The sequence below is a fragment of the Sceloporus occidentalis genome, unplaced genomic scaffold (assembly GCF_023333645.1).
Source record: "Sceloporus occidentalis isolate IW3139 unplaced genomic scaffold, rSceOcc1.0.p SCAF_3, whole genome shotgun sequence".
Classification (NCBI taxonomy): Eukaryota; Metazoa; Chordata; class Lepidosauria; order Squamata; family Phrynosomatidae; genus Sceloporus; species Sceloporus occidentalis.
This window is the reverse complement of record NW_028316983.1, coordinates 157,323,119-157,337,400: the sequence shown is the minus strand read 5'-3', so window position 1 is coordinate 157,337,400 and position 14,282 is coordinate 157,323,119. Positions and strand designations below refer to the sequence as shown.

General features: G+C 40.4%; 1 protein-coding gene across 1 annotated transcript in view; it reads left to right on the top strand.

Annotated features, from left to right (window-relative positions):
* The window catches only part of LOC149316969 (GPI ethanolamine phosphate transferase 1-like), a 92,902-nt gene that overhangs the window by 17,907 nt on the left and 60,713 nt on the right, over positions 1-14,282 (top strand). The window contains exons 10-14 of the mRNA XM_089516601.1: positions 274-333; positions 2,284-2,376; positions 3,944-3,999; positions 11,786-11,864; positions 13,505-13,684. Coding sequence (XP_089372727.1) covers positions 274-333; positions 2,284-2,376; positions 3,944-3,999; positions 11,786-11,864; positions 13,505-13,684 — 468 coding nt within the window. The remainder of the gene's footprint in view (positions 1-273; positions 334-2,283; positions 2,377-3,943; positions 4,000-11,785; positions 11,865-13,504; positions 13,685-14,282) is intronic.

Below are 14,282 nucleotides of genomic sequence, written 5' to 3'. Positions count from 1 at the left end.
ATAATTCCTGACTACACCAGTCATTGTGCAAAGAGGTAGCCAGTGTCCCCTTAGGCAAACTGTTTCCTATTAATATACAGTCCAACAGCACCTGTGCACAGATTTGTCCACCCCTATCACTCCTCAAACAAAGAAACACTTGAACTCGCTGTTGTAAATGATGTCAGGCATTTTGCAATATTCCATCCTTCATGGTACAATGTGCATCATAACAAGTCTTAATTTTAATCTGTATTTCAAAATTAAACTGAGAACACTGCTCTTTGTTTGTAGGCTGATATAGCACCACTGATGGCTTCTCTTATTGGAGTCCCTTTGCCCCTGAATTCTGTGGTAAGACGCATACTTTTTTCCTTGCTGAATAAGTGAATACCGCTTAGGTTACCTCTGAGGTAATTATATAAATATGATAAATACCAGCATAGATTCTATACTAATCAAAGGCCTAGCAAATTAGCTGAGGTGGAATTTAGAGGATTCCAGCCTCCTTCCTCTGTTAAGCATCCCGTGTCTCTCCATGAAACCTACCAATCTGTATCTTAGAGCTTGGAATTGATGTCAAGGAAATGCAACATGGGACATGCAGTTATAGAAATAAAATATGTATGTGAGAGTCAGAATGACTAAACATGAACAATTAAGAAATCACACAGGTGTAAAGGATGATATAATTTAGAACAAGGACAAAATTAAGGAATGTACATTGGTAACACCTGAGACTTGTTACATGTACAAGGTGATCAGATGATGTTCATGGGTTGGACTTGAGTATGGGATGAACAAAAGTCAACCAATCATTGTGAATGTACACACCCACTGGGTGGTAATTGTCTAGTGGGTGGTAACAAACATTTGCTATAATAATTGCCAGTTTTGCTAATGTAACTTGTGGGTAGTTGTGGAGTATTGGTAGAGTGTAGAGATATTGTGGATTGTTGGGCATATAGAGATAGTAACTGTATATAGTAGAATAAAGTAGATCTTTTATCTAAGACTACTAAGTTGTGTTGGTGTCTTGAGTGAAGATACAAGAACCAGCAGAATCCTGATGGTCTTTGGAGACATCTGAAGAAGAAGAGTGAGAAGGCTTGGAGAAGTTTGTCAGGGTCTTCAGCCTATTCTCAGAAAACTCTGCTGCTTTGGAGAAAGCAATAACCACTGACCAAAGCTGGTCAGCTCAGCTTCATTAACAAGGTGGTGAGTTACAGCCTGAGGTGAAGAGCAACAACTCTCATCATCCCTGACAATTGAAGACTAACCTTGTTCCACAGTGATGGCCAGCTGGGTTAATGCCAACCATAGAACCTGCTGCCACTGTGTTTTTGTTCTGAATAGAACATACTTCGCTCTTGGGTGCTGAAACCAGGACAATAAATGGATCCTGGTCTGACAGCTGCTTGTTATGTGGCTTTGTGAAAACTCATTATGTCACTGCTTATCAGGGCTAAGAATAGTTGGCAAAGGAAATTTGAACAGCATTAGAATCTCCCTCACCTCATCATATCTGTCATAGAAATCACAGTCACTGCCATCATAGGGCAGCCTGATGTAAAGAGAGGGAGGACCTGAAACCATGTACATATCCAGCTCTTTTTTCTATATGGTAAATCAGTATGTGAGGTGAAGCTCTCTGTTGCCTTCCTGTGTTCTTTTAAGAAGTCCTAAGGCTTCAGCTTTTGACAGGGAAACAAAAATATGTTACAAAGAGGGCATCAGGCCAACTGGAGCAGGTTTAACTTTTATTGCCATGTTGTCCCACGGTTCACCACTGAATGTATTTCATTTCTGTGTCACAAGCAAATGTTGTCCGTTAACTTATGTGGGAGAAAATTCAGACCCAGAAAATGAAACATGCCGGTTTTTGTATAGGTTTGCTCAAGAGTTTTGCCGCCTGCTGCCAGGTTGCAAGGTTGCTTTCCTCGCCACTTAATGCAACAGAAGTATTTGAGAATCAAGAGTGCAGTTGAGAATCAAGAGTGTAGGAGGAAGACAGCTATGGATGCGGGATGGCAAGGAAGAAACAAACAAGAGCTGGCAGTTTTATCTCCATTATTTTGCCATCACCTTGAAAAAAGTGCAACCTGTAGTGTAGGTTGCATCAACAAGATTTGAGCCAAAGAATGGTTGAAGATCTCCAGTTGTATTATTATTATTATTATTATTATTATTATTATTATTATTATTATTATATTGAACAAGTCTGGCTCCTCATGCAATCTACAGCCTCATTTTCTAGTCCTGAACCATGTGAATAAATCCAAATTTTTGTGCTGTTTTTTTCAGGGTGTTCTGCCTCTGGAGTACCTTAATACTAGTGATCTTTTTAAAGCAGAGAGTATGTTTACAAATGCTGTTCAGCTTCTTGAACAATTTAAGGTAAATAAGCTATCAGTGAAATGCAAGCATTACACATTAAGATTAAGTAAATTAAATTAAATTAATGGTATAAGCAGAGCAAAACAATTTACATGTTAAAACTACAACAGCATACTCATTTACATTTTATGATAGTAATTTAAAGTGATAAACGTAAGAGCGGTTCAGCAATGAAGCCAATTACCTAGGGATGTCCTGGAGCCTTCTTCTATATATGCCTTCAAAAAGAGGGTGGGCAGCTGCCTGTTGGATATACTGTTTGTGTACTGAGGGGAGGGAGGAAATTGGACCATGAGATTCCTTCCAATTCTATGATTCTATAAGGGTTATGTATGTACTCTTAGAAAGCTGTGTTTATAAATAACCAGTGGCATTAAGCAAAACCAGCTCAAATTCTTGAAAAGAGAGAGAGAGAGAGAGAGAGAGAGTGTGTGTAACAGTGACTTGAGGATAAATGTGAATGTTTCAGGGTAATTGCATTAGGGTGGAGAATTTAATTTCCAAGAGTCATGTTCTGGATAGTTGATGTGAACTGATGCTGCTGAAAGCAGTGCCTTCTTACAGAAGGGTAGAATCAGTCCTGGAATTTAATTCTTTTCTTGTTAATTCCTATTTCTGGAAATTCTCAAAGTGCTCTGCAGGCATGCATCCTGTCTAGAGAGCTGGGACTTGAATCATAAGCATTGAAAGAGCTAGCCTTTATATTTCCTCTATATCTGTGTTTGAAACATTGAAACATTGTGCATGCAGCTTCTGACATGGGGCTTTGGACCCTCAATCTGTTTGAGCCTAGGATACTTTAAAGGTTGTCTGTTCTTGTATGCGCTTGTCTGCAGGTTAAGCTTAGCAATATAGGCCTTCTCCCACTGATGTTTGTAGCAAAGTTTGGAAAATGTGAATTTTTGGACTACTGCTTCCACAAACTGCAAACCAGCTTGGCCCTTCTCTTTTCCCAATTTCATCATGTTCTGCTTTAAATACTTAGTTCCCTCAACTATTTACTGTTTTTTCTGGCACTGGAAAACTTCACACATAAGACTGTCATTAAAAGTATTGTTAGGTTTGTCCAATGTGGCATGGAGGTCTTTAGTTCATCTCTTCACTGTAGGAGTGGTGAACCTCTGGCCTTCCAGACATTTCTTACCATAACTCTTATTGTTTCTTACCATTAGGAATACTGTAGGGGGCAAATAGCAGTTGTATCCCAAACCATATAGAGGTCCAAAGATATCCCATTCCTGTTTAAGATATTGGGAAGGGGACACAGGATGCTGCTGCAACATATTTCCAATATTCCTTCTAAAATTCCCCTCTCTTGGGTGTGAATTGATGCTTTCTCCCACTATTTACCTGTGCTTGCCTACGGATTCAGTGTTGTGCACATTTACCAAGGAGTAAGCCCAATTGCAGCTTACATCTGAGTAAATGAGGTCACATTAAATTTCTGAAAGGGATATAAAATGTGACAGTTGTAAAAATCTGAACATTCCCTCCATATTTTTCTTGCTGCATTTCTTCTTTGGCATATGGTGCTATTTGGTGAATCCAGTAATTTGTTCATTTTCAGGTTAAGATGGCTCAGAAGAAAAAAACCACGTTACCATTTCTGTTTTCACCGTTCAAGTAAGTATACTTTCTATATCTGCACCTTGCTGTGTTTACTTAAAGAAATTTCTCTCCTTGACCTGTTTTGTTAAGTGCCAGTGACGAAGGAACAATAAATAAAGTGACAGTATTTGCTGAACACTGTTCTGGGATGAATCTTGTACAGAAATAGTGTTTGATGAGTTGAGAAAATACAACTCAAACATTTACAGCTGGAGAAAGACACATCTGTCCCAAATATCTTAATAATACCTTATAAGGTAGAAATAATTATTCCTTACAGTTTAGCGGGAGAATGTTGTGAGAACAATGATTATAAAAAGCAAAGGCAGCTGTGTTGAAAATTCATATTAGTGTTACATCTTCATTAAAATCAACTCAAAGGTGTGTAAGCTTTTGAAATCATCCAGCCTTATATAAAGCAGGTTTGGATTTGCTTGGAGTAAAAGAGGAGAAAACAAAAAAAGAAGAAAGCTGCCTTGATGTTGAAGTCATAGTGTCTCCATCATCAGTGTTAAACTGGTAGATTCTTGCCAGCTCCCTTCTGTAGTATGGGTGTGGCGTCTGCACAACACACACTCTGACCGCACGGCGGGCAGCATCACAGCGCTCCTTTGGTGCTGCATTCAGATGATGCAGCGCCAAAAGGAGTGTCGGAAAGTGCTGCTGCAGTGGCAAAGGCCCCTTTCCCCAGCGCAAAAGGGAGTGGCATTTTGCTATTCCTTTTAGTGTCAGGGAAAGATTGGATCGGGGCTGTGGCATGTAGTTGCCACAGCCCTGATCCGATGCTGAAAGGGGCAGCCTGTTTAGCCCCTAAGTCTTGTAAACAGTTGTTTAATCAATAATCATGTTAAAGCATCCAAAAACCACAGAGGTAAACAACTTTTCCAAGGAATTGTGTAATGGTTCCCATAGAAATCAGTTAATCCTCCTGTATGATGTTTCAAAAATCATTCAAGAAGCTTATAAACTAAATGCAGCATACTTGTGTCACTGTTCCAGCTAGTCTACCTGGAATGTCTGGCTTTTGGCTTTTACTGTTCTAGTCTACCACACAGACAGAATATCAGCACTTTCTGTTACCCAAATCTTATCTGTGTGTGGGCTCCTTGGAGCATACAGGCATGACTATACTGAAAGGTATGTTGATTCAACACAAATTTAACAGACATGGGTTTTCTCCAAAAGAGTTCTGGGCTTAGTACGGTTAGTTTAGTGAAGGTACTAAGTTGTATCTATTACAGACACTTTTGCATTTCTTGCAAAACTGCAGTCCCCAGGGTTCCCTAAAGAAAAGAAATTTAAAAACAAACAACCCAACAAACCAGTGTATAATTGTAATATAGAGGTTCCCTAATATGTCTCCCTACATTGGTGCTCTTTGGATATTTTGGACTGTGACTCTTTTCTTCCCCAGCCATGGGGATGGCTGTTTATATTTTGCAAAAGCAACAGAACTCTATTAGTCGGTTGCAGCAGAAATAACAGAGAATCTTGTGGCAGCTTCAAGACTACAAAATTTTATTTGGCATAAGCTTATGTTGGGCTGCAGCCCATTTTGCAAGATGACTGGTGCTGTAGTCTAGGAAAGCTTAGGCTAAATAAAACTTGTGAGTCCTTAAGGTGTCACAAGACTGTTTTTTCTGCTGCAGTGGACTAACATGGCTACAATGCTGTGAATTTTTATGTTCAGCAGCATCCCTCCTTCTACCACATTATTTTTTTAAAAAAATTTCAGCTGGGGCTGAAAGCTCAAATAAACGAGTTCCTGGCCAATAAATGAAAGTCCCTGTTTTAAAACAAAATTGCGAATTTCCTCGTTTTATCATTCTTGCTCCTAAAAGCTATACTTCTCTGGGCCAGTGGTGAGGAAAGTGGAACCCTCAATCTTTCTTGTGGACCTGAAGTCCCACTTGAGCCTCCTCTCCCCTTTCCCAATTTAAAACAAAGTTCTGGTGAAAAACTATCCTGGAAGGAACCAAATGCAGGCCAGAGCAGTGGTATTGCTGAAAACATCCTCAGCTATTCTTGTTTTTACTGCAAAAATCAGTCCACCCCAACCCCCCATCACTTCTAAGCCACACTTTGGCCAATTTTCTGCCAAAGATGTGCTTGTTTAGCCTGCCTAGAGATGCAGGAGTTGAAAATTGCCCATCCTGGTTCTAGCAATGGTAATGATGATAAAAGCTGTATTGGTTGCCTACCTTTCTATTTGGATAAAGGGCTAAAGCCTTAAAATTCAGCCCCTATGTGTACTTATTTTTTACTGGAATAGCTGCTTCTTTTATTATGCATACTTGGCCTTTGCAAGGTGAGCAGGAGAGTGTTTGTTTTAAACTGCATTTGTGCTGATCTTCCACAGCTTCTCCATTAAGCCCCTTTTACTCCAAAGTGCCATGCACCAGATTTTCCAGACCCTCAGGCTAAAATTTCTGTTTCTAGTTCCTGCTGAAGTCTTCTGACTCCACTGCAGTGTTGGCTAGAGAAGTGGCTGCAGATCACATCCCACCTCCCTCCGGTTTTTAATTGACCCTGACTTTAATTTAATTTACATGCAAAATACATAAACATGCAAGTGTGTCTTTTCTTTGCTTACAGACATTTTTAAACCTGCTTTGTTATCAAGAGGGGCTTATACAATTCATTGGAGTGAAAATTTATGGAAATTGAGGGAATTTATTTCACCTAAACAGATGTCTGAGTGTCCTCACTTAACAGAAGGCTAGTTGGTATACTGAAGGTGCAACTAAAATGTGCTAAGGAAAAAAAATCCTGTTGCATATATCTGGGGCACTTTTAAAGTGTGTGTGTATGACTGTGCACCACCAGAACACCACAAGAAATGCATATATATGGCAGATTATGCCTAATGAAAATACAGATTTTCCTCTTCAGTGTTTTCTTTCCTTTTACTGGTCCTGTGGGGGCCTCAGTTAACACTGCTTCCTTCAGAAAGAAAAGCTCTCCTGGAGAAATAACATCTCCAAATAGTAATGATAGGAATCACTGACCGTACTGAAGTCTCTTGAGACTATTACAAGGGCTCATTTTTATTATAGACTTAGCATCTAGGCTGTCAGGTGCTGTTTTTTAAACTGGAAGACATGAGCAATGTAGTGGAAAGATTAAGTTTGGCAGGTATACTCCCAATGAGAGTAAGTAACACATCTTAGGGGACAATTTATAAACCTTTACACAATTAGCACTGATGTTTTGTTACATAATTAATTGTCCATACAGATGAGTGACATTATTTATATTCTTCCAACTAAGCAGCATTTGTCTTGATGATGATAAGTCATTGTCATTTTAGAGGCTATAATCTCATGCCCCTTGGGCCTTCTTACTATTACATAGGTGCAGTGAGCTGTAAGATCTAGTTAGCATTTGTTCATACCTTCCAGATTGCATACTGACATAGCCCCTACATGGGTTGGGTATGGGTACACTTTCCAGGGAGCAGAAGTCCAAAGAGCCTGGTCTATGTTCAGGAGTGTAGTTATGAAGGAGGAGGCAAAATGAGGACATGATCACCTGAAATAATAATTCCCTCCCCCCCCCCCCCCCCCCAGAATTTTCCTTCAGTCAACAAATTTGTAGCTTTATAAAGTGATAGACTTAAAATCATTCAGACCTAGAACTCAATATTTGCTGTATTCTCTGGAAATCATGCCTTATGAGGAGAGACTTAAGGACTTGGGTCTGTTTAGCCTGGAGAAGAGACAGTTAAGAGGTGATATGATAACCCTGTTTGGGTATTTGAAGGGGTGTCACATTGAGGATGGAGCAAGCTTGTTTTTTGCTGCTCCACAGAATAGAACATAGCACCATGGATGCAAGCTACATGGAAAGAGATTCTGCATTGGAGATTATCACATGGGCTTTATCATATCGTTTTCCCGATAGGATAAACATGTGTTCAACTTTAAAGGTGGGTCTTACTGCATTCTCCCATCTGCAGCCCATATGTAACCTGTGTTTACCCTGTGGCTTTTAAAACACATGGAACTCTGGGATTTGTAGTTCTTGATAGAGAACTATCAAGCTTCACAGAGACCTGGCTGGGAGAGGATAGCACTGCCATATGGGCGCAAGCCCTCCCAGCTGGGTACTCTGTCAGTGAGCAGGTGAGGAGAAGTGGGCAGGGGGGCGGAGTGGCTCTAGTCTATAAGAACCATCTGACCTTGACAGGGGGAGTGTGACCCTGTTGGTGTTCTTAGACCTCTCAGCGGCTTTCGATACTATAGATCACGGCATCCTCTTGGACCGCCTGAGGGGGTTAGGTATCGGGGGCACTGCTTTGCAGTGGTTCCGGTCCTTCCTCTCGGGCAGGTCTCAGAGGGTGCTACTCGGGGACTGTAGCTCCAGTAAGAGGTACCTCACTTGTGGGGTTCCTCAGGGGGCTATTTTGTCCCCGATGTTATTTAACATCTATATGAAGCCGCTGGGTGAGATAATACGGAGTCATGGTGCTGGGTGTTATCAGTACTCTGATGACACCCAAATCTATTTCTCCGTATCTCGTTCGTTGGCCTCGAATTCCGATGGCATCTCTTCTCTCAATGAATGTCTTCAGGCGGTAATGGGCTGGATGAGGAAAAACAGAGTGAAATTGAATCCAGACAAGACGGAGTCCTGGATGGGGTCACACTCTCCTCCAGTGACTGTGTTCGCAGTCTGGGGGTGCTCCTTGACTCGTCACTCCTGATGACAAATCAGATAAATGCGACGGTCAGGAGTGCCTGTTATCAGCTTCGGCTGATACGCCAGCTGCGCCCTTTTCTGGAAGTAAGGGATCTCGAGACGGTTGTGCTTGCACTGGTAACCTCATGCCTTGACTTCTGTAATGCACTCTACATGGGGCTACCCCTGTGCTTGACTCGGAAATTACAGCTGGTTCAAAACATGGCAACCAGGCTTGTCTCAGGAACATCTAGGAGGGACCACATTACTCCAGTTTTGAGGTCCCTCCACTGGCTGCCTATCAGCTTCCGGGCCCAGTACAAGGTGTTGGTTATCACTTTTAAAGCCCTAATGGCTTGGGTCCAAGCTATCTCAGGGACCGCCTCCTCCCGTACAATCCTCCCTGCGCTCTCCGGTCCTCTGGGAGGAACTTACTGCAGCCTCTAAAATCTAGGCTTGCGGCGACCTCCCAGAGGGCGTTCTCTGCTGTCGCCCCCAAACTCTGGAACGACCTGCCGAATGAGATCCGTCAGATAACATCATTAGACAGCTTTAAAAAAGAGGTCAAGACGGATCTCTTCCGGCAGGCCTTTCCAGATTAACCATCCCGGCCCAGGTTCCCTGATTCCCTCATTCCTCCCGTGGCCCCATCTTAGTGATGGTTGAGGATCAACAGAGGGATATCAGGGTTTTTAGTTTTTAATTGTTGTTTTTATGCTTTGATATTGTGTTTTTAATATGTTATACTGTTTAATACTGTCTTAAGGGGGGGAGGGATAAAGTTTTTTTAATTGTTATATTTTATATTTTACTGTTGTCAACCGCCCGGATTGGTTTGCCAGAGGGCGGTATACAAATAATAATAATAATAATAATAATAATTATTATTATTATTATTATTATTGATATGATATGTCATATCATGGGATTTTCCAGTGCTTGAAAAGCCGTGGGATAAGTCCGGGTTGCAGAGGGGCTGCAGACAGGTGAATGCAGTAAAACCTGGATAAAAGCCTGTGCGATAATCTCCCTAAACATTAGGAGGAACTTCCTGACAGTAAGGGCTGTTCGACAGTGGAGCACACTCCCTTGGAGAGTGGTGGAGTCTCCTTCTTTAGAGGTCTTTAAACAGAAGCTGGATGGCCATCTGTCGGGGGTGCTATGGTTGTGAATTCCTGCATGGCAGGGGGTTGGACTGGATGGCCCTTGGACTTAAAATCAGACCTAGAACTTCCAACTCTATGATTTTATGATCCTCATTCCTTTGGTAACTTTGCCTACCTAAAATGTTTTTCTAAATGGGTCAACTGAAGCTTTAGGTTACTGCAATGTTCGAAATTTGAGAACTGAAGGGATATTTCATGGGGAGAGGGAACAATTCTTAATCGGAGTGGCAAAACCCTAATACCTCCCATAGCTCCCCCCACCTAAGTTGTTTTCCCCATTAACATAAAAGAAAAAATTGAGAAAAACAGTAGGTCATGCCTGAAGATATTTATAGAAACACAGTTCCTTGTATTTGTGTATCTTTTTGTTCAGTTCTTCCAAGATTTGATGGAGCCATTCAGGTGCAGTGTTAGAACAACGTTAAGCAACTTTCTGACTTATTGGGTCTCCTGGCCTGGCCGCTGTGCAAGGCCCATCTCTAAAACGGAAGGGACATGTTTGTGCAGTTAAACTAGGATTGTGTTTTATTTCTTTTGACATGACGTATCATATCAAGAACTACAAATCCCAGAGTTTCATGTACATTGGCAGGAAAGAAGGATCTGAGTGGAAAACTAAAGTAATGTAAGACAGTGGTAGCAAGCACTGCTGTCTCTTTAAATAGGATTTGTGGGTTCCTGAGTAAGTGCCCAGTTCAGTTTCCATTTTTTATTTTATTTAAAGCATTTGTGTATCATGTCTCAACCTGTTGCCACCGCAGTGATGTACAAATGGGGGCAGCGATATCCAGCAGATAAAAAAAATTAAAATATTAAATACATAAAGAAAACAATTAAAAATAGAGTAAAACCTTTAGGAAATCGTTTTTAAACAAATAGTTAAAACAGCCTGCACAACCACCATGTGTTTAAGACTGAGAGCAATCAATAACATTTATTATATATGTCTTCTGTTTAATCCTAAAATATATAGCACTGTTGCTGGTGTAGGCAACCACTTGACTTCAGGCCCACACATATGCCCTTCAAGAGACCTTGAAGGACCATATCTTCCCCTCTGCCCCAATTAAAAAAACAATTAAAATTTTAAAAAAACTTCTAGTTTTGAAAAAGGTTTCCCTTGGGTCTAAAATAAACCAAGAGGGCAAATACATGGCAGAAATGTCCTCCATACCCCAGGAGATATGGAGCATTTCAGAAAATTTGAAGAGTTAATAGAGGAAGGCCACAAAGATAGATTTGTGAATAGCATGCACCTTGTGCTTCTTAAGCTGTCTGCTGTGAAGGACTATCAATTCCCTACCACCACCATCACCAGGAACTGGCATTATATTTCTGCTACAAATATTTCTTTTTTCCTTTCCTGGAAAGTTGCCAGGGACTGGGAGCCAATGGCTCAAGGGCCAACACCAGTCCAGGACAACCATTTGAGTACCCTTGGTCTGTGCTTACCGCAGCAATGTGCCAGAGCCTGAAGAATGAAAGTAACTTCTAAATGTCTACTTCACATGCATGCTATAGATCTTTCTGAGAGTTTTCTTCATGAAATGTTGGACCTGCAATATTTCTGCTTCTAGGAAAGAAACTACTCCCACTTTGGTTATTAAATAAGATTTACTTGGAGGAACTGCAATGAATATTCTGTGAAGTGTGCACAGCCCTATGGAGGGTTTTTTTTTGTACAGTGTCCAGCGGAATCATAGCCAGGATAGTATTTTATTAATGATAAATAATGTTACAAAATAGTTTTCAAACCTGTGAGAGTCTCAGGCTGATGTTATTATTTATCAAACGTTTCAAAGACTTTATAAAAAAACCCTACATTTTAAAGCTTTGCTTTAAAATATTAATTAAAAGATCCACTGTATGAAATCTGTGTTTCCACTATTATTCCTTCTTCTCCTAAAGCGAAATAAAACTGAAATTTTAAAATATTTTTCTTTTCTTTTACATAGGTCTCTTTCTGATTCAGAGCAGATTGACATTCTCAGAAAAGCAAGGACATATATTCAGCATGAGAAATACAAGGAAGCAGTAAGTGAATAATTAAAATCTATTCAATCCTTCTTTAGATTTAAAAACATTTTAAATAGCTGTTTGTGGGTTGTTGTTTTTTTTAAATCATAACCCCGTTCTGTTCCTGAAACAGATTTATCAGAATACATCTCTATGATCTGGCTAGTATGAACCAAGGAAAACATGTACAAAATAGAAACACAGAAAGGTACCTTATATAAACTCAGACCAGTTGGTTCATATAGCTCAATATTGTCTATGGAAGGGGGACATATGACCCTCAGATGTTGTTGGACTGTTATTTCCACCAGCTGGAACCAACAGATTCAGTGGCAAGAGATTATGACATCTGCAGTGCAACAAGGTGGGATGTCCGCTATCCCTAGCAGTAGGAGCCTAGGTTTTCAAACAGGAAGTTTTCCCTATTCTAAACTCAAATGCCAGGAACTTGGATTGTTTTTGCAGGCAAAAAAACCCCATGTTCTGCCATTTAATATGGCCCTTTCCTTAACAAATAGTTATCTCTTTGATTTATAATAGGCTCTAAGAGCCTCAGGATGGAAATTTTAAAGTACTTTAATTCTGGGGTCCAAATGTCCAAAAATGGAGCTGCTACCATACGATCAAACTGTATTGTTTGTAGATGTGTGAAGTCACTCAGTGAGACCGATTGATATCTTGATGTCAAAGTCCAAATCTATAGTGGATCCTATTTGGCTTAAGAGAATATATGAGGAGCACTGCCAGTTGGTGACCCAATGTGGAAGTGATGGAATGAAGGGTCAGATATCAAATAAGAGGCATCTTCAACAGCTTTAGACTGCAGAACCAATAGTCCTCTCTCTGATCTGAGACACAACCCCCCCTTTTTTTTCCATGTTGGAGATGCTGTTTGTTTATTTTCTCCCCCTCTCTAAAATTTGCAGGATCTGAGTTTGATCTGTGAACCAATCAAGGATTAAAAAATTAAAACCACACAGGACTGAGGAAAACCATGGTTTTTTATGTATATGTGTGTGTTTCAGGATCAAATTGCACATGATACCCATATGTATGGCTTTTTCCCCAACCCCAACAGAGGAAGGGTATGGTGTCTGTATCATGTCCCTGCATGAAACAAAAAATCTCAGGATGACAGACTGCAGTTGACAGATGGCAGGAAAGGAGAGAAGGACTGAGTGGTCTGAATCCTGCCATCATGCTTCCCATTTCTTAAAAAGCCGATAGGAAAAAGAATCAAGGAACTAAACACAAGGGGTGAACTCGAAAGCTTTCATGGCTGGCATCCATAGCTTTCTGTTGGTTTTCCGGGCTATATGGCCGCATTCTGGAGGAATTTATTCCCAGTGTTTTGCCTGCATCTATGGCTGGCATCTTCAGTGGGTGGTAGCATGGAACTGGGTGGGTTATATATACCAAGGGTCACACAGTGTATATACCCCACTCACTTCCATGTCACCATCCTCTGAAGATGCCAGCTACAGATACAGGCGAAACATCAGGAATAAATTCTTCCAGAATGCACCCATATGGCCCAGAAAACCCACAGAAAACTATAATCACAAGGGATTTGGTCATTTCATTATAGATCCTAAGATTAAAGGGACAAAGGGTGTAAGTGTTATAAATGTCTGATGTTGTTTCTTTCCTTTCCATAGGTATCTCTTTGCAAAAAGCTGATTGGCCTTGCTTTGGAAGGACTGTCATATTATCATACATATGACAGGCTTTTCCTAGGTGTGAGCGTTGCCATGGGTTTTATGGGCTGGACATTGTATGTCATCTTGATTATCATAAAAGCACATACTGGTCTGACCAGAAATATCACAATAAATAAGGTAAGTTGAATTTTGCTGCTATTATCATCCCTATTGGCTCAATATATAGTTGCCGTGTGTAGCCAAAATGACTCATTGTTCGATGGCTTTAAGATAGTTGGAATAGCCAATGAAATTTGCCTTCAGACATAGTGGGACACAAAAAGTGCCTATAGACAGATTTCCTTTCTCTTTTTACTGACCTTTTCACAAGTTTCACAACTAAATTCCATAGGATGAGTATGAGAGACATATTTTTCTTGCTAGGACTTGGACAATTTAAATCACAGTACCAGTTCAGCCAATATGTTAGGGCTTTAACAAACATTTATTCATCTGCTGTAAATGTTGTACAAGTTTAAGGAGAAAACTATACCTTCTGATGAATAACATCAAGTAAATGTAAATTTCCCAACCTCAGCTCCTGTCTTTGTTGCCTATGCATACAAACCTTGTATGTCAAAGTAAAAGTTAGATTCAGATCCCTTCTCCCTGACATCTAGTTTTATTCTACTCCAGGATGGTTTGTTTGTTTACATGTAAAACTAGAGTTGCATTTAATCATGCAGTAATATCTCCAAACTTTCTAAAGGATATTTTTGTTTTGTTTTGCAGTTAC